Here is a 27,239-nt window from a genome sequence, read left to right as displayed (position 1 = left end):
CAGCATCATTTACAGCAATAGGCTGAGCAGGAGTCCCTGGCAGTGCTGCTGGGCTGGATGGGATGCCACAATAAAGACCCTGGTGTCAGTGGGACATCATCTGGGGTGATATTTAGGGTGTTTGGGGGTGTAGTCTCCACTGTCCACCACATCGTCCATCAACAGGGTTTGCAGGGCTGACTCGATCGATGGCTGCCATGTCACTAAGAATTTTTTAAGAAAGAGGCAAGAATTATGATTTCATAATGTGATCATAATAATAATAATAATAAATACATAATTACAACAAACAAAACTATCTATCTATCTATCTATCTATCTATCTATCTATCTATCTACCAAACACTTTAAATAGGAATAATGCCTTCAAGATTATTTTACTTGCCAACTAAAGATAGCCGTGTCAGGGATCACCTCCTCCAGGGCAGACACCTCCGCAGACAGCTGGTCCAGCCATGGAGCACCACTGGCTGCCTCCAACACGTTCTCCCCCTCATCCTCCAGCATGATGTCCTGCAGCTCATCCTCTGGGGGCATGATGTCACCTGCCCCCAGGCAGATGTTGTGCAGGACGGCACATGCTGTTATGACCTGAAATGAAAGAGAATATTCATCAATTTTGATTTACTCTGCTTCAGTACTCAAAGAAACAAAAAAGAATCCTGTTGAGTTATGACATACCTGAGGCACAAAGGTGTGGTTCACCTCCAGCGCTTGCAGGAAGATGGACCTGAACCTGGTCTTGATCATTCCAAAGGCACACTCAATGATAGAGTGTGCCCTGAAATGATGGACCTTGACGTGCTGGGCTCCCACACCTTGCACAGGCCGCTTGTAGGGAGTAATGAGGAGGAGGGGATGTTGGAGGCATGGGTACCCGCCATCTGCGAGGATGAAGTGCCCTGGAGGAGGGTAGATGGCCCGCCTGTACAGTAGGCTGTGCCGGAGTACTCTGGAGTCGTGCACCACCCCCGGCCAGCCCACGTACATGTCTACAAAGCGGCCCTGATGGCCACAAACTAGTGAAACTCACAGTTTCCTGTTCTTGTAGCAGTGACCATCAGGGCCGCTTGGTGGCTTGATCCTCACATGGCAGCCGTCGATCGCTCCAGCAGCTTTTAAAAAAGCTCTGTGTCTTGCCAGCCCTGCAAACCCACAAGTTACTGCCGGCAGGTCTTCAGCAGTCTTTGGGAGGTAGATGACCTTGTGGCGAATGGCCACCACCTCCCCAGTAACTCGGTGGATGATCCAGTGGACGGTGGAGCAAGGCATCCCAAACACCCTTGAGACCACCCTGTATGATGCCCCACTTGCCAGCCAGAAAAGGAACACCAAGGTCTCTATTGTGGCCCCCCATCCATGTCTCCGATCCTGTTGGAGAAGGTTCAGCAGCACTGCCAGTGACTCTCTGCTCAGCCGGAAATCCTGCCTGGTGTCCCCGTCCTCGAAAAACCTGTTGAGGACAGGAACGGCCATGTTGAGCCTGCAGTACAGGGGTCTGGTCTGGATTGGGAAAGGAGGGGAAGAACAGGAGAAGAAAAATGGTTAATAAGACAATAGCTACATAATTTTTGTAGATAATGCTAAATCTGTTTATTGATCCACTTATCAGTCTATCTTCTCAATCTGGTTTTGATGATTCATGACAAAATATTTTAATATTAAATTAAGGTCAGGGTTCTTTAACTATTAATCAATTGTCAAGGTTATATGGCATTAACATATGTGCCGTTCTACAGTTTATATGTCTAGCATTAACGTAATGTATTGGTGTGTTAATTACCCCTAACTGTTAGCTAGCTAATAATGAAATTACGATACCATTACCGTGGGTTCCAATAACAGGTTTACATCTCCACGTTCCTCTCTCAACTGCCGCCGACGGAGCTGCATCTCCTCTTCCTCCAAAATAAGGAGGATTAAAAAGAAGACCATGAAATCCATGAGCTCAAACATATTCAACTCTCTTCTTTTTTCTTTCTTCTTCTTTCGCGGTCCTGGGCAGCAGAAATCATGAAGTAAGGGTAAGGGCGGGAACATCTGGTGATGCAACCAGGAAATACTCCGCGGACTAGACCGTCCCATTTAACAACGATTGACACGGTCTTCGAAGGTCCCTCCGAAGGACTCGCCCGCAAAGGGTCCTTCGAAGGATGCAGCCCCTGAATTTGGACACAGCTACAGTAGAAATATACAGCAGAAATATACAGTAGAAAAACACAGTAGAAATATACAGTAGAAATACACAGTGAAAATATACAGTAGAAATATACAGTAGAAATACACAGTAGAAAAATATACAGTAGAAATACACAGCACTCAGTAGAAATACACAGTAGAAATATACAGTAGAAATACACAGCACACTGTAGAAATACACAGTGGAAGTATACAGAAGAAATACACAGCACTCAGTAGAAATACACAGTAGAAAAACACAGTAGAAATACACAGCCCGCAGTAGAAATACACAGTAGAAACACACAACACACAGTAGAAATACACAGTACACAGTAGAAATACACAGTAGAAACACACAACAGAAATACACAGTAGAAATATACAGTAGAAATACACAGCACACAGTAGAAATATACAGTAGAAATACACAGCACACAGTAGAAATACACAGTACACAGTAGAAATACACAGTACACAGTAGAAATACACAGTAGAAACACACAACAGAAATACACAGTAGAAAAACAGTAGAAATGCACAGTACACAGTAGAAATACACAGTAGACATACACAGTACACAGTAGAAATACACAGCACACAGTAGAAATACACAGTACACAGTAGAAAAACACAACAGAAATACACAGTAGAAATACACTGTACAAAGAAGAAATACACAGCAGAAATACACTGTACAAAGTAGAAATACACAGTAGAAATACACAGCACACAGTAGAAACACACAGTAGAAATACACAGCACACAGTAGAAATACACAGCACACAATAGAAATACAAGCTAGAAACACACAGCACATAGTATAAATACACAGTACACTGTATAAATCAGACTGCAGCTTGTTCTTCATGTGCAGCTGTTTGTTTAACAGGTAACAGACAGGAAATCACAGGCGCAGTTTGAACTTTAAGGTTGTGGGTTCACAAAAAAAATCCAGAATAAGTTTAATGTGTTTAACAGAAGCTTTGTTTGCACAAAAATGAATAATCAGGATATCTGCAGGAGCATCACATCCCGACATTTCCAAAGAGTGATACAACTATGATAATGAAACAGAAACTGAACTCGCACAAACCACAAAACCAGACAGCAAAGCAGATGCAGATCCAGCTGTTAGTTTCTCCAGAGATCAGCCTTTTGAAAAAATAAAGTAATCATCCAGCAAAAGTGTTTGCCGTCTGCTTCAAAGATATTTAAACAGGTATAAAGGATAGGATTGGTTATAATGTAGGAAACAGACAGCAGCTGAAATAATGCACAGTACTAACTGCAAAAGAAATCATATCTTAATTTAAAGCCATCCACGAATCAAGTTCATCACAATCTAATTTCCAAGTGTAGGTCTAAACTATATTTACTATAACTTTAATCACGTGTAGCACCCGTCCCATGTAGCTATATGGTTAACTCATTAGTTAAGGGCATTGTAGTACTACTTACGTTGTAGTACGATTAAAACACATGACAAAACATAAAACACACTTCATTTCAAATCAGGTTTCACCAATAGGTCCCCTTTAAGTTCAGATTTGAGTTATGAACTTGTTCTCAAATGCACAACCACACACACACTCACTCAATATGCAACCAAATTAAAATAGTGTCCTTTAAACCCAAAATAAACAGGCCTGAGTAGTGGCTTGGGAGTTCTTGCTACTGCAAGCCAAGAAAATAACATGCATGTGTACTGGTTAGTTTTTACTCATGAATCCCTCAGTTCTTATCTGCAGCATGGGCGAAACGTGAAGAGCAGGGCGACGGATGACAAGGCGAACAGTCAGTCAGGCTGGCGGCAACAGTCCAGACAATGTGATAGCTGAGTGGGAGACTTTTACTCGTCCAGCGGGTCCAAAGAGCCTGGTTCACTGTGTACATTAACAGTTCTCTTAGTCTCATTCAATTCATCCACAAGCTCATTTACTTCTCATACCGAGTCTGTGAGCTTTAAACTAGCTGGTAACATTAGCACATACTTACAACACAAGGTACCATTAGCTGCTACTACATTGCAATAGATGCTAATACCGCTAACGTACTAATGCACTAATCACCCTCAGCATCTCCATTTTATCATACTTCATCTTGCTGAAGAAGTAGCCTACAAAACATACACACAAAAGCATTAACCTTATACATGCTTCTTAATGTCCGTTAGTTGGTAAACTCTGCATCCACCACAGTACTGGACTTCATTACTGCCTGCAGCTTTACACTTGTGGCTCTTCTGTGAGTTATCTCTCATTAACGTCAATCTACAAGTTTGTTATTAATTCCCCTTTTGCAATAGGGCTGACAAGATCGTAACAACCAATGCAATTAACAAAAACTAAAGATGGACAATTTAACAATTTAAAGTTAGGTTGTTTCATGAACTTTATTAACACAATGACAAGGATTTATTCCTCTGTTAAAGCTGTTTTTAATCCATAAAGAACTGTTTTTAACACTTATATGAACCCATTTTAATGTAACATTTGATCTCTTTTTATGAACATATTATTTATTTGTAAACATTTGTCAGTCTGAAATGACATTTTAACGTATTTATTAGTCTGAGCATTTTAGACTGGGCTACACACGTAAATGTCTGAACTGATTAAACTTTAAACTGCAGACATTTTTTTTACAGTTATGATGCGCGGATCACAGGTAGGCCTATATCCACGGGAAATCTGTGGATTAGGCGATCATAAAACTGAACATTGTGATTAATATCAGATGGGCTGCTGGTGGGTGAAATAATACATCTCATTAATGAGGAAAACATCACATTACCTGCACTATAAGAAACGATACAAGTGCGTTTCTCCATAAACAGAGCTGTGCGCAATTACGCACGCGGCACACCAGTTTAACTTTATTAATTATTTAAATCTCTCGATAATTTTTAGTTGTGTAATAATTTCAAGAATTATAGATAATGGCATTTTTGTCATAAATTCATCTGACGTCTCTACAGCTGTAAAAGCCGACTGACAGCTGATCCAGCTGTTATCGGCTGCTGCCATCATCAGAAACTGACGTCGCTTCACGTGACGCTGCAGAGGAAAGGACGTCTCATTTGTCTTAAAACAGATTTTCTCGGTCCTCTCTCTTCCCGCGGTTTCCTCGCGTCTCTCCTCGAACCCTCGGTGGGCGAGACTAAGACGCAAGGAATGAACGCAAGTGAGGGAAACGTGGAAACAATTTAAGAGACATGAGAAGTACACAGTGAGTCCACCTGGTGGTAAACCTGCAGCAAGCCATCTCTCTGACCACCGAGCCTGTTCCAGAGGAGGAGAGGAGACAAACCGACCTGATGAAAACTGTAACCAAAGAATTACAGATGGTTCACTCCAGCACCGTCGACCGAATAATCCGCCTCAGCTTCATAGAGTGACTTTGAAAACACCAAATGACTTGCTCTAACGAATTTCGTTTGTTTATACAATGATGATGTTTTAAATATAATTTCCATGAGGCTCTTCTTCTCAGCATACAAACCACAGGCAATAAACTTGGCATATAATATTCCTCATACTCGCAGCTGTATAGTGACGTTAGCGAGCTACATGTTGAGTCATCATATTATTTTTTGATCGTTATTTTAAATCATTATTAATACCACAAGATAACACACAGAGCTGGTGGTGCGACATTTATGCGCATTTCTCCTTGCTCCTCCAGCAGCAGTAACACTCCATAATGTGTGAAAAGTCCATTCTAACATACAATTTCACATGCCCAAATTCCCTGACGTTGAAACATTGCTCACATTTAAATGACTCTTTCATTATTCTTTAGCAACCTTTTTTCTTCACAAACAGATTTTAACCAAGAAAACCAGAAAAAAATCCTTAACCAACATCTGATATGTTCTCCTTGAACTGCTTCTGTATTTCAATCCTTCATTTTATTAAAAAAAAGAAAAGGAAAGAAAAGAAAAAGCTTTTGTCATATGTTTTTATTCGTACTAATTTGTACTCCTGGTTTTGTTTATCTTATAAGGCTATATATTTTAAAATGTAAAATAAAAAGTCCTAAACCAGTGAAATGTCACAAAGTCCTGTCCCATTTCTATCATACCATCGCCCCCTTGCAGATTCTCAAACAAGTAACAGGTGACCTCAGCCAAGTTCCTGAGGGCTCAGGACTTAAGGCTTAAGGGGGCCATTGGGATTGGACCTTACTACCAGTTATGGATGGGATTTCTTTCCATCACTGATATATATCAAAGCATCAAATTTAAAGGTCCAATAAGTCTCTCTCAGAAGCAAATTGCTCAGCCAATCAACTCCTGTATTAGACTTCTCCATATGCTCAATACCCTCCACTTTCAAAAACCTATCCTTGCCTTTATGACATTTGTAGAAATGGCATCCCATAGGGTAACTTAAATTGTTAGTTTTTATGGCATATTTATGTTCCGCCACTCTATCTTTCAAATGCCTTTTAGTACGTCCAATGTAAAAACAATCATATGTAAAGGTGAGGCAGAGCACAATGTATGTGGAGTCACAGTTAACAAACCGTTGATTTTTATACCTCCATTGACTTGTAATCTACAAATTATTTCTGTTGCAGGATATCTGAATCAGAATCAGAAATACTTTACTTTTAATAATATAATACTTTTTTATAATATTCAAACAATGATTATAAGTAGTTTGCATGCACTTAAAAGTCCCAACAGGTCTCTTGAGCTAGCGGACTCCCCTCCTAGCTGGAAGATAACTATAAGTAAGTTGAGTAGAATATCCAAATTTGACTGAATGATCAGTTTGATCTGCTGCGCCTGATTACTGAAACATGTGACAGAATGTATACTTGGAGAGTGTCTTTTTTTCTGTCTGTTTGATTTTTGTAAAATGTGATGATGTTCAATGGATGCTGCTTTAGGTCGAGCCATAGAGATAATTATATTTTTGTATGCTTTGCTCAAAAAACGGTTTGTCATATATTTGCACATGAAAATCGGTGTCTGGGTCGCAGATTCGTCTCAATCTTGCCTATTGCCTTTATGCGATATAACCATAAGGTGATGGGGGTAATAATGCAGAGAATCACGGTCAGTAGGTTTTCTTAAGAGTGTAGTGTGTAATTTATGGTCATCCCCTCTATAAATTGTCAAATCTTGGAAGTGGATCTCATCTTTAAAATATTTGTTAGATGGTAAATGGACTTGTATTTCTATAGTGCTTTTTCAGTCTACTGATCACTCAAAGCGCTTTACAACATTTGTCACTGATGGCAGAGGCTGCCATGCAAATGCCAACATGCTCATCAGGAGCAATTTGGGGTTAAGTATCTTGCTCAACGACACTTTGACATGCAGCTAGGGGGAGCTGGGATTTGAACCAGCAATCCGATTACTAGACAACCCGCTCTACCTCCTGAGCTACAGCTGCTTATAATTTAATGTTCTTATTAGCAGTGTTCAGATCATTTTAAAAATCAATCAGATCATTTTGACTGCCACCGAACCAATATCATTAATAAATCTACAGCACATTTTGATGTTGTCACTATAATGATCAAAAGTGGGGTTAAAGACATATTCTGATTCCCAGAGTCCCATAAACAGTCAGGCATATTCTGGAGCAAAACTAGCCCCCATACGTGTCCCTTTACATTGTTTGAGCAGTCTCTCCTGAAACAGAAACACATTGTTATTCAAAATCTACTCAGTTAGTTCAACAATCAAACATTAAAGATTAACATTAAAGTACATGTGTCTGTCCTACTCTATCTAACAAATGAACTGCTCTGAGGCCGTCGGAGTGATCAATATTTGTGTATAGCCCTTCTATGTCAAAAGTAGCATCCCAAACAGTGTCATTGACCCCATGAATTTTTTTTTGAAAAAATCCTTAGTGTCCCAAACATATGAAGGCAGTTTTTAAACATAGGGTTTTAAATAACAGTCTATAAACTGTGATGCTGGTTCCATGAGGGTTCCATTAGAGGCCACAATGGACCTGCCTGGGGGATTGTCATTATTTGTGAACATTACCTTACAGTATGACCTAGGGCCTCTTCTAAACAACCAGGGGGCCATGGAGGACCAGACTGCGGGTGGAAATAATGGCGGTCCTCGCAGTCTTGATTAAGAGGCTTTGATTAAATCAAATCAAATCAATTTTATTTATAAAGCCCAATATTACAATCACATTGCCTCAGTGGGCTTTACAATCTATACAGTGAACGATATCCTCTGTCCTTAGACCCTCGATTCGAGTGAGGAAAAACTTGCCATATTGAGAAAAAAAACGTTAAAAAAAGAAGATGGAAGGAACCTCAAGAAGAGCCACAGAGGAGGGATCCCTCTCCCTGGACATACAGACATGCAATAGATGTCCGTTCAGGGGAGACTCCCAGGGAGCTTTACCACCAACCTAAAGACCTCTAAAAGAAATGGGTGAAAACAGCACAAAAGACAGTCAAAGAAGTGGGAGAGGACCTGATCCTGGAGCAGGTCCTCTGCACTTTATCGCCTGAAGAGAGAGTGGGGGTGAAGAACACAATCCTCTGAATGACCTTCCTGTCACAGGAGCAAAAGTTTTCCGACTTACCACACTCAAGGGAAACTCTGTGGGGTTTGGGGGGTGGTCAAAATCCTAGTGAGGAGAGCAGATTCTGTTTGACTGTATATGAAAAAATACACTGATATTTAATTGAGGAGGAGGACTGCTGCGTGTCCCTCTGTGTGTGTGTGGATCTCAGTCTGTGGATCAGGTGCGACAGGTCATAAATAGTATCATCCAGAAATGATATGTGTATCTCTACATTAACATGCGCATTTGCCCACAAGGAACAGCTGATAAACTTTATTGATTATTTAAAACTCGAGACTCCCCAACAGGATCGGTCAGTATTTTGTGGTATTTGATGTCCTGTGTTCCTCTACACACCGAAAGGTCATGCACACATAGTCCAGATTCATACAATATAATAGTTTGGCGTGAAGCAGTCGTCATCATAGTTTATACAGCTTTTGGTGATTAAATGTGCCACGATATTTGCTGACATTACTGTGTTCACAGAAATGTTTAAAATAACTGAAAGCAGCCTCTCAAATCAGAGCGTGTATGCGCATCCTATGCCGTTTTTCAATTACATCGCTCTACTCGGCTTGACCTGGCCCGGCGCGGCCAGGATTTTGCATTTCCATCACAACTGGGCTACCTGCTTAAAGGTGTGTCTTAAACCAATGACACACAAGTCCCAATCCCTGCAGTACTATCGAAGAATCACCGCTAACAAAATATTCAGTTACACGTTTCATTTCCTATAACTTCTTCACAATAAAAGCCCTCTGTCATTTAAAAGCTTTTATTATGAAGCAGCGGTACAGGAAATGTTGTGTTTTCACCAGCAGTAACTCATCATGACTCCTGAAACAGCTGAAAGGGAAAACGAGAAACATTAAAACACAGCGTAAAAATGTTTCTCTCTTAATTTTCCTGCACAGACATGAATTGAGTATGGATTTTAGCGAGAGATAGGTGCTTGTTATGGGTTGGCTGCAGTTGCGAGATGTCACCATGGCCTGCTTGGAGGTGGTGTGCCGCTTTGCGCCAAGCGTAAGATAGAGCCCTATGTGTTGTGTTCCTAGACCCACTCAAAATAGATAAGGTGTTCAGAAGTCAGGAGTGAAATGCAAATCGCAACTGTTCCTGTTAATAGGACGCCTGCCACTGCATTGTCAAACTCAGCCAGCACACAGACGTTGGTCATGCCCTATCTAGTTCAGCAGCAGCAGATTGGTGATAGGGAGGTAGATGTTTGTTGTGTGCATGGTGACAAATGTGCTAATCTGACAGTGCATGTTTATCTTTAAGTGCAAGGTCAGCCATACTTTTTGGAGGTTGGGGTAGTCCCAGGTTTGCGTCACCCAGGGCTGCTAGGCCAAGATATACAGATCCTATCTAGGTTATTGCAGGACAGTAAGCCAGTTAACATGGTGGTAAAACCAGCCAAAGCCAGAGATGTTACCAGCTGGTCTGCAGAGCCCATTGCCCACTGAAACTGGTTAGGGCAGCTGCCCTTCAGCCAGGTAGAGCTCCCTAGTGAAAGCAATAGCAAGGTTAAAAAAGTAGGCAGCTTATAAGGATGAAGAAGATTCTGGTTCACACTACGAGATTTTTGCCCCAATCTTGCTGTCCTGGACGGTTTTGGAGCTTGCGGACAAAAGCCCTAGATCAGAGGCAGGTCAGCACACGCCCCCATGAATGGCGGTCGGTATGCGTGAACTGTTTGGGGACAGCTTGCTATCGTGTTGCAGACGTCTGCTGGATATCTGGCTAAATATCTGGCTGAGTTGCAGATGGATCAGGGAACCAGAAATGGCTACAGCCAATGAAAGCAGACAATCCTCTTCTTTCTCTCTCGCTGCCTTGCTCCTTTGCTATCATCTGCAGCAGCTGTCTAAACCACGTCTCATCTTGCATTTGTTTGTATGGAGCTGGCGCGATAAAATCTTAATAATAATTGCAATAATAACTTGTTTCAGAATATATATACACACCCAAGTGTTTCAGTATATGTAACTGTGAATACTTGCAGAAGAACAATACCAGTGGGCAGTTTACATTTTGAGAACAAATTTATCCTTGCTGTCCGTGCATCATAACCCAGCCTCTCACCCATATCATTTTCTTTTTCTTCCTGTTTTTTTTTCACTGTAAATCAGCACACAAATAACTTGGACTGTCATTCCTGTGTCATGCCTTGCATGGGTGATCTTGTAGTGTGTGAGTCCCTGTTGCTGATCAGTCATGTAGTGTGAAAGACTCCTGACTACAAGGCAGAAAGTTGTGTAGTTGAACAGGATAGTTATCTGATGTCTTGAAAGTCGTGTAGTGTGTTCAAGCCATAAAGCAGCAGCCGCCACAGACCCGAGAGCCAGAGCAGTCGGCAGGAGGCAGTTGATGGGAGGTCCCTGGGGATCTTAGCCAGCTACACAGGGAGGATACCACTCTAGAGACTGCCTTTAGCAAGGTCACTGAGATAGATGGGGTGAGCACAAGGGTAGCCCCCTCCCTAACAGGGGCGGGTTATTTGTTTTATGAAATGGGTTGTTTAACAATCAGCCAGAATGGAGAGCCACTGAACAGCTTGTACTGCCACAAAGCTCGAGAGATATTAGTTCTGATGGCAGTGTTAAAACCATAGATCACATCGCCAGTAAATTCCTTTGGCCAGGGTTGTACATTGAGTGAGGTGGCCAGTCAGATAGGAGCTCGGTTTAAGCAGGCACTAGGAATGGCGAAAAGAGGTAAATGTTAATCTCAGAAAGAACAAGTTAAATCACAAGAGGGGTTGCTAGTAGTAACATAGAGAGTGAAGCCATCAATATCACAATGTGGAGTGAAAAACGATCTGGCAGGACCACAGCAGCAGGGCCAACCATCATCCATAGGAACCTGTGAGATGAGAGAGCACAGAGACTCTGTGGGAACCAAGTCAGTCACATGCATTAATGAGGCATGAATATGTGCAGACAGAGAGAAAGAGAGAGGTGCTCAGTGCATCATGGAACATTCCCCAGCAGTCTAAACCTATGGCAGCATAGCTTATAACCCTAACTATAAACTTTATCAAAAATAAATGCTTTAAGCCTACTGTTAAACTTAGAGCGAGTGTCCGCCTCCCGAACCGACACTGGAAGATGGTTCCACTGGAAAGGAGCTTGATGGCTTGATGCCTCCCATTCTACTTTTGGAGACTCTAGGATCCACAAGTCACCCTGCACCCTGTGAGCGCAGCATTTGAGTGGGCTAATAGGGTACTGTAAATTCTTGAAAATATGCCGGTGCCTGACCAGTAAGGACTTTGTATGTGAGGAGGAGGATTTTAGATTCTATTCTGGATTTTACAGGAAGCCAATGCAGAGAGACTAATATGGGAGAAATATGTTCCCTAATATGAGTTGTCATGTCAGTACAGGTGCAGCAGGCATTCTGGATCAGCTGGAGAGTCTTTAGAGAATTATTGGGGCAGCTTGATAAAAGGGAATTACGATAATCCAACCTTGAGGTAACAAAAGTGTGGACTAATATCTCTGCATCTTCTTGCAACAGGATGTTCCTGATTTTTGCAATGTTCCGCTGGTGGAAGAAGGCAGTCCTTGAAATTTGCTTCATGTGGGAGTTAAAGTACAAATCCTGGTCAAGGATTCCTAACTGTGATGCAGGAGGCCAGAGTAATGCTGTCCCGGGTAGCTATATCATTAGATAATGTGTCTCTAAGATGTTTAGGGCTCAGCACAATAACTTCTGTTTTGTCTGAGTTTAGAAGCAGAAACTTGCAGGTCATCCAGAGTTTAGCTTTGGTCTGAGTACAGAACCTTGTGGAACTCCGTGACTAACTTTGGTATGCAGTGGGGACTTGTACAAACTGAGATCGGTCTGACAAATAGGACTCAAGTAGAGGAGTGGTAGAGGAGCTGGTCCACAGGAATGGTCTGGCCACACTGGAAGAGGAGGAAGGCAGGATTAAAGCACTGGTGAGTCAACTAAAGAAAGCTTTCCAAAGACAAAAACTCTAGAGACACAGAGAGCGATCAAGTACCACTAGAGCTGGCAACAATAATCTGGCACTGTGCAGAGGGAAGGTCTGGGTATAAGAGCAGGTGCTGATTATGCATGACGCCCTGGGTGTCATTCAAGCTAGGACCGCCACTGGCTATGATACACTCTAAAACCTGATTAGAAATTCTCATATAAAGAAAGTCACATAGATAATTGGCAACTGTTTTCTCAAGAATCTTAGACAAAAAGAAAGGGTTAGATATGGATCTATCTTTGGCTAAAACCTCTGGATTAAGTGTCGGCTATTTAAGAAGGGGTTTAATTACAGCTACTTTAAAGGACTGTGGTACATATCCTGTTAATAGGAACAGATTGATCATGTTGAGTATAGAAATGCTAAGTAAAGGTAGAACTTCTTTAAGCAATAAAGTTGGGATTGGGTCTAACAGACACTTTGGTGGTTTAGATAAAGAGATCATTGAAGTTGCTGGTGAAGGTCAATGGTGGAAATGAATTCTAGATACTATATATCTGGTTTTACAGCTGTTTCTAAGGTTTCTGTGTTAGAGGCTAAATTGGTACCATCTAAGGTCAGAAGATGATGAATTTTGTCTCTAATAGTAGAATTTAGCCCATAAAGCCATTACTGCTGAGTGTTATAGGAATACAAAGATCAATAGAGAGGGCCAATAGAGTCAAGTGTCATTCGCAGAGAGAGAGCCTGCAACACTATCAACAAGTGCCTTTTGCTCCAGAAGCCTGACAGTAAACTACCTTTAGAACTCTTCAGGGCCTCTTGGAGGGAACAGAACCCTTGCAGCTGCCTACCTGGATGACATAGTCATTTTTAGCCTCACAAGAGAGGACCACATCTGAGAGAAATTCTGCAGCTGTTTCAGCAAGGTGGTTTGACTGTTCAGGCCAAAAATTGTGCCCTAGGCAAAGTACCTGGGCTATTTGCTGGGCCGTGTAGTTATATGACCCCAACAAGGCAAGGTGCAAGAACTTGTGCCATGAAGTGGGCCCTGGAAAACCTCAAATTCTATCTGATTTAAAGGATCATCCTTTTTTTTAATCTGTTTCCTCGTGATTTTTGGTTAATAAAACAATTGCCACTGTATCCAGAGCCCTTCTTTAATTCAACATCTTTTCCACTGACCTCCAGTGCCAGACATGACACTAAAACCCCTCATCTATGTAGAGTTACTGCCAGTAATGCTACAGTACGATTCCCTTAATTCTCCCAGCACTATGAAGGATTCAGTATTTCTCCAGTACAATTTTGGCTGACAACTTTGAAACAGCATTTAGCATTTCATATTGGGAGGTATAATTTACACTCTGTGCTTTCATTTTCCCAATTATTCCCCACAATAGTAGTCTGTGATTTTACACAAAATACTGATCGTTTCATTTGGTCACCTGTTGCTATAACTTCTGGCTAAACATCTCAACATGTGTCGTAGTCAGGAAGGACGTCGGCGGACGTTTTATAAATTCAATTTGAATAAAACTTTCACAAATTACCTTGTCCATGAACATTCCTGCATGAGTCAAGTCAGATAGATTTGAATTTCAGTGTTTATTTCTGCTGCCTGTGGAAAATAAAGAAACAGAGTGAGAATGATCGGTAAGCAGAGGATGCTGCTCCCCTCTTTCACTCCACCATCCCCCGATCCCCGCTGCCGCCCCACGCTTAAAAATAAATAAATAAAATAAAAACGGAGGAGAGGAGAGGAGAGCGCTCATCCAAGCTGAGTGGACAAGCAGCCAGCCAATCAGCTCCTTGCACATTGGCTCTGTCATCAGGCTTGGATATTGAGGAAGGATCCACTGCTCTGCAGCTGCAGCTACCTCGGCTCCTCGTTATGTATATGTATATTCGTGTGTCTCTCGCGCTCTCTCTCTCTGTGTGTGTGTGTGTGTAAGCCTGATGAAATGAAATGCCAGGATTGGGCTACCTCCAGGGAGAACCTCTCCATCCTATAATGTGAGGCAGCCAGCAGCACTGTGGGATCAGGAAGAAGCCGCATCCATCAAGGGACGGGCCAGGCGGACCAGGCGTGATCCAACGGGAGGGGAGAATTTTTTAAAATAAATTATTCTTCTCTGCTGGGGAGAGAAGGGATTGTCGTCATCCCCCCATCCATCCTTTTTTTTTCTCTGTGGTGCCCCATCCTTCCTCCTTCATCCTCCGCCTCCACTCTCATTTCCCCCCCCTCATTCTTCTAGAGGCGCTGGTTGGAATATCAAACCTCCATGTATGACAATTTGTACCTACATGGATTTGAAGACTCGGAGGCGGTGAGTGCTTGGATGCGTGTGTGAATCTGCTTATGCGCTTTTTTGCGATGTGTTTATTGGCTCAGCTGTACACACACACACACACACACACACACACACACACACGGGAGGCCTTTGATGGGTTAGCCAACAGTACACAGTAGCGTGATCGTGGGCTATGCTTGGCTGGAAGGGGGCTGGGTAGGTGGGTGTTGGTGTGTGTGTGTGAAGGGTGTAGGCAGATGGCTTCTTATGTGTTACATTCACACAGTTCTGAATATGTACTTTTTAGTATGTGCGTGTGATGTGTTGTTCTGTATGTATTGCTGATATCTGCCTCTTAATCTGTACTGAATGGACGTTAGGAAACCACCAGAGTCAGTAGGAGCCGTTTAGCGTTCATCACACTCTCATTGATGGGCCGAGCCGTGATTCCAAGAGCCAGATGGAAAGATGTTAATTCCCCATTTCTCCCCTAAGGCCACATACTCAAGTGATAAAGGTGTCACATTTCTTAAAAAAAAAAAAAAAAAAAAAAAAAATGCATCCGAGAATTTCTTATGCGTGTTGTATAGGCTCTGCTGAAGCTCAGAGAAACATGCATCGTGATGTCATTAAGTGGATTCTGATGTTGATGAGTCACATGCTGAAGCGACTCCATTGGATAATAGCTCGGATGCTACAGTGCAACCTCAAAGCTACTATACGGATACATGAATGACTTATTAATGTGGGAGTGAAGGACTTTTAGGAATGAAGACCAAATGGTCTTGATAAAAAATACATTAACTATTGTATGGTCAAATTATTTGCATGTGTGTATGTAGTATCATAAACAGGAATGTGTTGTATTAAGCAGTATTGTGGAAGTACTTATTTTCATGAAGTTGGTGGACCTGTGAGCCAGGGCTGGATAATATATCATGTCATGATACACAATATAGTGCTTCATAAGCACTTCATAATGCTAGGACTGGATAACAAAAACAAATATTGTGCAAGTTCTCCTTGTGTGAGGCAGAGAAACAAGACTTCTAGGGTAGTCCTGTGGTGTCTGGCATTGGGACATTGACAGTGGATCCTATGGGTCCTGTGGGCTGGGGAGTGGGGCCTCCATGGATCGGGCTTGTTCCTGCACATTCCAAAGATGCTTATCAGATTGGGGTGTGGGGAATTTGGGGATCGGATCAATGCCTTGGATTCTTTGTCACGTCCCTTGGATCATTCCGGATACGTTTTTGTTGTCTGGCAGGGCACATTGTCCTACTGGGGTGGCACTGCCATCGGGGAGTACTGTTGTCAGGAGGTTGTTTATGTTTTCTAAATCTGTGTTTGGGTGAGTGGTACATGTCAAGTGGCATCCACATGAATGCCAGGACCCAAGGTTTCCCAGGAGAACATTGCATTGTAACGAGATGAACAACGTTAATCACTTCACCTGTCAGTGGTTTTAATGTTGGGACTGATGACAACCCCTGATGACAACAATGTGACATCACCAGGGGTTACTTTGTTGGACTTCACAAAGCTCCTCCAGAGCCACAGAAGACATTATACAACAGTTTTCACAATCTCAAGTAGTTACTCTCATGACAAGAAATTGGTGGAATGACCCTTTATAAAAAAAACAGCTGAAGTAATCCTGAATAACCCAGCAGAAACATTTGCCATTTTTCCTGTCACAGTGATGTATCTATTTCTCCTTGATCTGTTCATTCTTGGAAATCGTACAAATCCAGTTAGATTCCTAGAGTCAAGAAACCATTTAAGTTTCCCAAATGTGCCAGTTTTTGATTGGATGCACACAGTCACGATGAGGAGTGTGCTGAAGTCAGGCCCTGCAACTGCAGACTTGTAAAAAACAAAAAGTGCTTAGCTGTGATGACTAGCTTGATTGATCTTCTTAAGACTAATGGTCTTTCTTAATTGAATCATCATTAGTGGCTGATTGTTTAGATTCACACAGCAGAAAGAAGCACTTGGTCCAGCTATGCCCCAGCAAAAAATGTTGCATTACTGGAATTCTAACAGTGTGGCAGAATAAACTGCTGCACGTCAGGCATGTGTCAAAGCACTGAAATAATTCAAATCCCTGACAGTATGTAAGATTACCTCCCTGAGTACAAACTGGGATTTCTGGTTGAAAACTGGGTGATTTCTGTTCTGAATGTCTAAGACCTCTTTTTATGGTCTTTTCAACTGTGTGGTTACAACATTAATGGGTCACAAAATACAAATTTGTGTTATAATTTTGAAAATGTGTTCATTTCCAGCTAACAAAAAGCTTCAGGACATGCTGAGCAAACATGCAAAGCAGTTATGTAAAATAAGACATACCGCTTCTTGCTGTAAATCGCATGTGCAAGTACTTTGAGCGTTACAGCTGTGACCACTCCACATCACAAGTTATGAGGCAAACTTCACAGGCTGAAGAGGCAAACGGGAGGTGTCACCCATATAATCCGTAGCAGTGCTTGCCAGCCATTAAGAAGATTGCTGGTTCGTCCCTTGTTCATGTCAATATGGTTCTTATTGCTTCAAAAACATATTTTATCATCTACCTTGGAGTCTGACTAAAAGAAAACTCATTCAAATTTCTTTGCACATTTGATTATTGTCTTCAAATAGTCAGTGAAAAAACATTCACTTTTGAACCAGTTGTGAACGTCTTTTCAGTGGTGACAATAGACATTTTTTAAACGTCTTTTAAACAGAAAAATGCTCACTGGGCCTATTGTGCAAAATGGGGAGATAATTGAATGAAAAAAGTACCAGTTAATTTACAGTATTTGTCTAATTCAAAAACATAGATGAGTCCTTCTGCTATCCCTGCTTCTGTAATCATACCAAACATAAATTGTGTCGTGATTTTTAGAAGTAACATTTTACTGAGTGGCTTGAAAGAAGCTTAACCACTAGGTTACTGTTTAGTTAATGTCCATTAATCATTCGGAAAAGCCTAATACCTTGATGTTGTCTTCTTTTGGTGTGAAATCCTGCTAATGAGCACTGAAATCATGAGTCATCTTCATGTTTCTATTTGGTGCCACCAAGTTAAAATGGCAGAGGAGGTGGTCAAACTTTGTAATAGAGATGGAGGAACATCAGTTAATTGAAAAAGCTGACAAATGAGTGTCAGCCTTCAAAGACATGATCAACGACTTCCGTGTAGCAGCAACATTAAGAATCCAACTGACTGACTTCTAAAGCCGTTACTATGATCATGGCATACTTGCATCGTTTGTTAAATACTCTAAATTCTCCCAAAATAAAGCCAGAATTCAAGTATTGACAGGGACTGGGTTCTGCAGAAGGTGCAACCACTGGTTGTGTTTTAATGCGAAAATGTCATGTTCACATTAACAACACATTTCTCACTGAAATATGAGCAAATATACTGATTAAACGGAATAAATTTCAAACGCATCTCCCTTCAGTATGTACAGTTTTTTTGATCCATATATCATCATGCTTTCAGTTACCTGCACCTTTTCATCAAAATGCAGCAGAACAGGGGTCACTGTCTGTTATTATTATCAGGAAAACATCTAAAACGTGTATAATAAAGGTGTATGTGTATAGTAAAGTGTATGATTTTTAAAGTGTTCATGCTAAGAACACCTGCATTGTGTGACCAGATAAACTAAAACACAAAATAACTAGTACTTTGCCATGTCTTTCAATGAGTGGTCAATTGTTTTAGTAGCGAATACAGGGGTAGTATAAATAGTTCACTAGAGGGGTACCTGAATTACTCTATGGAAGCCCACTTCTGCCAAGAAAAGAAAAAAAGAAAAAGCCAAGTTTAAAATGAGTCAAAATTTTTACGAAGCCAGATGTTTGATTTATCTCATAATTTCGCTTTGTGATCCCATAATTAGACTTAGTAAATCAGAATGTTGACTTACCATAGATTGCACCGATGTGGCAGTGTCACGTTTCATAACCATTTGGAATGTTTGTATGAGACAAATTAAAGAAAAATGAAACTCCTGGTCCAAACAAAATCCATCTGCCTGTTTCTGGGAGCAGGGATCAAATCTATCACCATGCAGAATGGTCTGATAGTGTGAAATTGGCTGTGTGGTCATACAAACTGCTGATAGCACAGGAATGGAAATTCCACTTTGCCTGAGACGCTCCTGGCTGTCTGCTCTTTTCTACATCATCCATTTCACCTGTTCTACATTCAGTGCCAAGCCATCACTCTGGAATTGGCACTCCCAATGCAAGTTGGTATGAGCCACGAAACTTGGTCACATGACTCTTTTTAAAGTGGACCTCATTTGCTTTCCAATTATAAATTGTTTGACCAACATGTCCAATGTCATCGTATGTCTGTCTAAACCTCAGAGCCTATAAGGGTTTTTTTTCTCTCTCTCAAATCAAAAAATTTTGGTCATTTGGGTGCATCTGCCCACACCTTTCCTGGCTTCAGGTCTGATATTGGAACAGTGTCTCACTGTATGGAGAGGTTTTGAAAGTAGTTTTTCCTCATAATTCTTGATTGCTCTCTGAAAAGGGCTTCCAACAGTGAATCAACCCTATTAGGAGAAGAGTGTTCATCTATGTTAGCTATGGCTTCTTGACACTTTTAGAGTTCTGTTTCCTATTTCACGTTTCTCTAAATGAAGCTTTGCCTACTGTACTGGTTTGGCAGAGTAAAATTTATACAGCGACTCTGGCTGACAGGAAAACCTTGATTATTATAATTTTTTAATTATACAGCGACTCTGGCTGACAGGAAAATCTAGATTATTTTTAACTGCCTTTGTCAGGGCTATTAGTGCTTGAGGCAGCTTTCTGTCATGAGAAGTGTTCCCATTGTTTCAGACTTTGGTTGAGACCAAATTCCTCCAATACCCCCCACACGATTAATAGTCTGTACTCTATATTGACAGATGGAAATGCTAACATTGCCAGTTTGTATCGCTACTGTACAGTTCCACTAACCTACTGTGTGTTTTTTGTCTGCAGGGCTCAGCTGATTCATATACTAGCAGACCATCAGACTCAGATGTCTCTCTGGAGGAGGAGCGGGAGGTGCAGGCCCAGGTCCAGAGCCAGAGCCCAAGCCAGAGCCAAGGACCGGGACAGAGCCGCCAGGAGAGGGAGCAGCAGGCCACCGTTCAACTGGAGAGAGCCAAGGTAGCCAACCAGTGATGCTACTTAGCCAAATTCATCTGTGGCTATGTTTATATACAGATGTTATTGTTAATGTTTTCTCAAGCCATTAAGTCAGTAAAATGAATTTTAACTGATTTGTAATAGTTGCATATGTATATTGTCTATAACTCACTGAGTTTGTGTTTCAATCCTCCAGACTAAACCTGTTGCATTTGCTGTAAGGACCAATGTCAGCTATTGTGGTGCACTGGATGAGGATGTTCCAGTACCAGCCACAGCCATCTCCTTTGATGCTAAGGATTTCCTCCACATAAAAGAGGTACTTGTGTACTTTTTGATTAAACAGGACACCTACTATATACTTCTCTCTGAATTTTTTTTGATACGAAAATCTGCAAAACATCAACTTACTTATTTTCCATTTTTCTTGTTTTTTTGTAACTCCTTTTTTATGTCACTGTCCTCAGAAGTTCAACAATGACTGGTGGATCGGACGGTTAGTGAAAGAGGGCTGTGAGATTGGCTTCATCCCCAGCCCTCTGAAGCTAGAGAACATCCGGCTGCAGCAGGAACAAAAGAGAGGACGAGTCCAAGGGTAAGTAACAGAGAAACACAGTCATCTCACTGTTTGTCTCATTAAGTAAAGTAAACAATGCATGAAAACACATTTTTGTTCCCGTGAATGCCCACAAAACTTCACTAATTCCCTGCAATTAACGGCACGTCTGCTGTGCCATTGACTGTTGGGACTTTACCCAACAATCATCATAAATTTTGTTAATTTTAAGCTATGTGTATAATTTCAAAATGCTGCAGTTACTGAAAACTATATATGTATGTGTGTGTGTGTGTATATATCTATATATATCTATATATAGATATATATATATATATTTGAGAATATTAAATGGGAAAAAAAACATTTGCAACATGTTGTAAGTACAAGCTTTTTTTTGTAAAAATAACAACACTTTAAAAAGCAAATGTAAAAACGAAAACAAAAAAAAAAAGTTAAGTTTGCAATAGGTGTAGTCAACAGCAGCTCCAGACTTTGCTCTCACCTCTGTCTGTGTCTCCCGCTCTTGGCCTGTGTACATTAAGGCCCAGTTCCAAACTGATCCCTACACTCTCCCACTTCACCACGAAGCAACTGTAACATGATCCAATTTCTCCCCTTGACCCCATAAAGTAGCCTATTTCAGATTCTAATTTCATAGAAAAGTTTGTGAGATGAAAATTTTTTAATTGAATGAATAAAAACTCACTCCCACCCATCTTTTGACACATTTTTTTTTGTTAGACATTCTTTTGTTTGCTCCTGGTTAGAAAGAATGAGTGCCACATGATTTACCCAGACATCCTGTCAAAAGTGCCACCCGCCTCATCAGACATCATATCAATCGTGATGTCCCTCCAGGAAATAGCTTTGCTAATTCACTGTAAAAGATCCACAGTAAAAGACAAATAATAATAATGATAATAATAATAATAATAATAATAATTGTATTGTTGTTGTTACTTTTATTATTATTATTATTATTATTATTATTATCATCATCACAGTAAAAAAATACCTACATAGAGGGACATCATCATCTACATTGAGCAAATCCGTACTTGCAGCTAGAGGTTCGACCAAATATGAAGTGTAGCAAGCCTCCTCAGTCTGTGAAAACAAAATGTAAAGAAATCAGACACTATAAATGTACTTTTATCCAGCAAGAAGCATGTAGTCTACTTTGTAATCTTAACCTTCTGAACAGTCAAGTCGAAGGACAGCTTTCTTTAAAATACAACAAGACAAAGTCACTTAAGTAAACAAATAAAGCATATATAAAGCATATAGCGAACCATATACAGTATGTAACCCTCAGACTGTAAAGTTACTGTATTTTCTGGTCCACTAGCACATAAGAGCACAAGTGTTTCAATTCCAACTAAATAAAAACAACCACATTACATGGCCCATAGAAATCACCTCTGCCCAGAGAAAGGTGTGACCTGTGTCGGTTGTTTCAGTGTAATTGACATTTTCACTGCCCAGTTAATTTTATATTCTTCATGACAGCAACTTATTACCCACTGTACGTTTAAACTTACTTAGTTTAAACTTAGTTCTGCTCAAGCACTCACAGCTCTCCCCTTCTTCAAGTGATTTTTTCACTAATCCCACAGTTGTTTACGCGCTGTTCAAGTCTGCTTTTAACATTAGGCTCGTTCGAGATGAACTGTGCCTCAGCTGGAGAGCGGACGAGTGCATGCAGAAGCAGCAGGGGGCAGAGCCAAAAAGCTGCCATCAAGTCGGACAGTTTTCCAGCAGCCTTCAGTCTGTACAGGAAGTCACAAAAACATCCTCATCCCGTTAGATCGATTTCTTAAAATGTCATCATACCCATATATCAGTTTGCACGCAGTGCTACACAAGCGATATTTATATCTGTTTTCTGATTTTCCTCAATTTTAGATACATTTGCATCTAAATCAGTATCATATCAGTTTGCTGCTGTTTATTAATCGTCTGAGCAGACCTGTCCCTCTCATGGCCACGCAAATAAATTAAAAACAATAATTGTCAACTACTAAAGAAAGAAATACAAGACAATAGTTTTCATTATTGATCCGTCAGATATTTGTACTGCTGGGGCTACACATCTGAATCCTCACATTCCATTTACCAGACATTTTTGTGTTGTCAAATACTTTCACAGGCAGAATTTAGTGTGCTGTTTATAATATGAATGTAGGCTATTTAGTCTCCACATAATCCAAAGCATGTATTATGTTAACAGAATAGCCTAAACCTTTAAAATCAGACAAATAAGATTCAAATTTCTCCAATTCAGCAAAAATAAGAGGTGTCTATAAAACATCATGTAGTTGAGTCAACGTGTAAACCAATCAGCTGTTAGATCAGGGGACAGCCAGGTGTTTGCAGTCAGTGGACAGCAACTGCAGCGCCTGGCTCGAGAAACTGCAGCCGCCTTGATCCCATGAGATTACTGTTTCCCACAGGTGCATGCCATCAGAGCAAGTCAGGAACAAGTCAGACACAAATCTAACTGGCATGCATTGTGCGCCGAGAGGTTTTGAAAGTAGTTTTTCCTCATAATTCTTGATTGCTCTCTGAAAAGGGTTTCCAACAGTGAATCAACCCTATTAGGAGAAGAGTGTTCATCTGTGATAGCTATGGCTTCTTGACACTTTTAGAGCTCTGTTTCCTATTTCCCATTTCTCTAAATGAAGCTTTGCCTACTGTACTGGTTCGGCAGAGTAAAATTTATACAGCGACTCTGGCTGACAGGAAAACCTAGATTATTTTTAGCAGGGCTATTAGTGCTTGAGGCAGCTTTCTGTCATGAGATGTTTTCCGATTGTTTCAGACTTTGGTTGAGATGTATGCTGGCATGCATTGTGCGGCGATTGCTGCTGATCGATTCTGCGCAGGACTGGCTGATCTCGAACAAGCCTATTAGCAGTTAGCATGGCTTCTCTCTTTAGCTCAGCAGTTAGCAATGGCTAAAATGTTATTACCGCAACTGGGACTGGGATCTGGGATTGTACCCCCCTCTTTTCCTCTTCATCTCCTCGAAACTGGGTAAAGTGGAGACACAGTCCATGTATTGTTGAGGTAGAAATTGTGTTACTCACAAATAGCAAATACAGAATTTAAAAATAACCAAAACAATCTGCCTAGTCAAGTGCAGGCCCTCTCCACATGTAATAGAGAGCCAAAGTCACGCCCTTTCTGGTTTCCCTCATGGGACCTAATTTTGGAAAAAATAAGTATGTACAGTAAGTGAATGGAGAGAGACAAATACTTTTTTGATCCCGTTTGAACTGTGCCATGAAGTATACAGACAAGGGCGTAGGTTTTGTTTTGATATTAGTGCGGTCAGAGGACATCACAGATGTGGAATTGCGAAGCGTTTGCAAGGCTTGCCCTGCCGGGAGGTTTCTAGATATCCGCTGGCACCAGAAAGGCAGAAAGAGAGTTATCTAGAAATGTGCCGTTGCAACATCCGACTGGTTTTGATAGAGCACGTCACAAATATAGGCTACTATGCCTGACTGAATCAATATAAAACGTACTTCTGATGTTATTTATCCCCAGGTGCACAGAACAGCTTTGGTGCAAATAAATAAAACCCGGATGTAGCTAGCTACTAAAGCCAGGCCACATTCATGAGCCAGCCTATCACACGTTAGCAACAAAACGCAAAGCCTTTTAGAAAAAGTTGTAACCTCTCCCGCTACTAGCCTGATTTGCATTTGTAAAGATGTCAGCATTTTCATTTACATGTCAATGCCCGACTTAGACCTTGGGGCTGGGGTGTCAACTGTCAAGCCTCTCAAATGCCAGAGATTGAAAATCCGTGTCACTTGAGGTTTGATTTTGCCTGTCAGAACTTTTCTTTCTTTTAATTACAATAAATTATATAGATCCCTGTTAATTCTGTTACATTTTATGTGAGGTAAAAATGCATTCCAACTTTTAAAACATTTTCATAATCTGAGCATAGTGGTCAGAATTACACTGTGCAGGTCAATTTGAATAATAGAATACATTAGGTGTTTGGCCCGTGTCTTACCATTTGACTTCAGTTTGGACCCTCAAAGGTAAAAGCTTGGCAACCCTTATGCTATACTGCCAACTGTGCAAAAAACTATAAAAGGCACTTTAGCGATGTAAAACTCTTTTCTATACAGAGGAGTTGGTTTACAGTTTTATATGTGCAGCACTACATACAAGATCAATTTCAAATCACCCAAAGTTAGGAAACAGATTACCCTGGCAAAATATTATTTTCTATGTTGCTTGCTCGCCAGTAATAAGCAGCCCTTAGGATAAGTTGAACAGGCTCGCTGGCTGAACTTGACCCTTTATGTAACCATTTTTTCATTGCATTTATTTGCTATTATGCTATTATTTTATGTAGCTATTGTTTTACAGTTTTACCCCCACTACTAAAAGTTTTACCATGCAGGATTTGTTTGTTGCTGTTGGTATGCACACAATTTAAGGTTGACCCCCCCTCCCTGACTCAGTGGTTGAAACAGAAGTAAAGAGAGCAACAGTGGACGAAAAAGCTACAGAGTGGATGGGGGAGCAGTGTTAATGACAGCAAAGCAGTGAATTTTCAGATTTTTTTTTTTTTTTACAGCGGTTACATTCTAAAGCAAAAATAAACACTCCCACACTTCCATACAACCCTCCAGAATTTGACTGAATACAGTGTGTGTGTGTGTGTGTGTGTGTGTGTGTGTGACTCAGAGTAGAGGGGAGAGATAGGCACAATAATGTAACCTGGTTACAACATTTATATAGAATCACAACCTCACGCCCTGTGCACTGTTATTGGCTGGGGTCCACCACCATCGCCCAAAGGTTGATGTGTAGAAACGTCCCAAACACAGCAAGATAGGCTTGGCACAATATCAATATTATATCCTTGTGATATTAGAATAATGTATATCGTCATAGATTTTGGATATCATCATATTGTGATAGATGGTGAAGTGTTGTCTTTTCCTGGTTCCAAAGGCTGTATTACCCTAAAGAGATGTTCTTTTCTGAACTTGCCAGACTGTTCTACTTGTTCTAATACTTGCATTCAAAAATATCATGCTCAATTTATGAAATGCTGTTGAGGAATCTTCAAAATCTCGTATTGTGATATAGCCTAAAAAATTACAATATTATTTTAAAAAGCCATATCACACAGGCCTACAGCAAAATACTAAGAAAATAAGAGAATATATGTAGAGAGCAAGGTCTCCGAGATACAGACACTTCTCGTGGGTCATAATTGATGATTTAGAGGGATATTTTTTTCTGTAGTCTCGTCTAGTTTCTATTTTCTATAGTCTAGTCTTGTTTCTATTTTTCATTGTTTTTAGAAAAACCCTGCATAGAATTGTAATTTATGAAAACTTTTTCATGTAATTCCATGTGAGTTGTGAATGTTTTGACTGTCTGAAAAATGGCCAAATATGCCACCAGTTGTTTGATATTGTACAGGGCAATGGCCACCATTGGGTGCAATGAGGTCATTTCCTCTGTATTGTTTTGTGAAAGTTTGGGAGATTTAATGATCTAAATTGGAGTTTAAATTGTACAGTAAAACAAAACGTATACTTTGTGAGGTGTTTATAAGCTGATTATTGGATATTCTAGTATTTGTGAGAACTGGTCTCTTTCATTTTGACAGTTTTGAGGGAAAAAAAAACAACCTCAAACTAAAACTCAGTAATACTAGGAATGACAGTGATTTATCTGGCAGCAAAGCAATAACCCTAAAATCAACCACAGTTCTGACAGTCGATTATTTATGTCAGTCTTTTTTTTCACATTCTATCGACCAGATCAATGGAGAAAATAATCATCTGGTTAACATAAAAAAGGAGAATGACCTTTATTTGCAGCCCTAGTCTGAAAAGAATTTGCACTATGGGAATTTGGACTTGTGACCTCAGCACGTCTATTCATTAACGCTATGGAGGCTCTGTTTAGTTATCAATAACACTTTTAGTATCTGTCTATACTGTTCCTGAGTAGACCTGGGTGGGACTGATAAAGACAACAGAATTAGTTAATCAGATAAAGTAGATTCTGTCCAGTAACTCCTTGATAAGCTCTCAAATTTTGAATCTTACTTTGATGTAGACTGTACCAGTGCAACAGTTTCAATAGCTGTAATTAGTAGTCCTATCAACCCCCTAGTTTCCTTGTGCGTCTCTTGAAGGTTCTGTCAGCCAGTTTTTTTTTTTTTTTTTTTTTACAGTAGCTCACTTGCACTTCCTCATGCCTCAAAGCAGAGTTTAATACTAATCTTACTAGACTGGAGTTCTTCAGCGCTTCACTTATGAGCTTGGCTTCTGTGGCTTTTTGTCACCATGTCTGGCAGAAAAGAAGAGACGTTTGAACCCCATTTGGACTACAGGACTACATTTTCACTGTAACAAAAAATAGTAACCCTGTATGAGATATGCTGAATTCCAGAAATGCCAGAAAGTCTGACATTCTGGAAAAAACCTTCTTGTTATTATTTTCTCTTTAATTATTTTTATTTTCTTCAATTTTCTTTGTGTGTAAAATAACACTCTTTTTTATAAACTCTC

The 27,239-nt window shown here is 40.6% G+C and overlaps 1 protein-coding gene across 4 annotated transcripts in view; it reads left to right on the top strand.

Moving 5' to 3' along the window:
• The window catches only part of LOC311253302 (voltage-dependent L-type calcium channel subunit beta-4-like), a 78,765-nt gene that overhangs the window by 30,219 nt on the left and 21,307 nt on the right, over positions 1 to 27,239 (top strand). For 3 of the 4 annotated variants that reach the window (XM_084347174.1, XM_084347172.1, XM_084347171.1), the window contains exons 3-5: positions 19,971 to 20,141; positions 20,317 to 20,439; positions 20,588 to 20,715. In XM_084347174.1, coding sequence (XP_084203300.1) covers positions 19,971 to 20,141; positions 20,317 to 20,439; positions 20,588 to 20,715 — 422 coding nt within the window. Of the gene's footprint in view, positions 1 to 14,523; positions 15,015 to 19,970; positions 20,142 to 20,316; positions 20,440 to 20,587; positions 20,716 to 27,239 lie in introns of those variants that run through there. The other variant, XM_084347173.1, reaches the window with a different exon arrangement.

Source organism: Pagrus pagrus (genome assembly GCF_965226575.1).
Source record: "Pagrus pagrus genome assembly, chromosome: 24".
Classification (NCBI taxonomy): domain Eukaryota; kingdom Metazoa; phylum Chordata; class Actinopteri; order Spariformes; family Sparidae; genus Pagrus; species Pagrus pagrus.
This window is presented reverse-complemented; position numbering and strand designations above follow the sequence as displayed.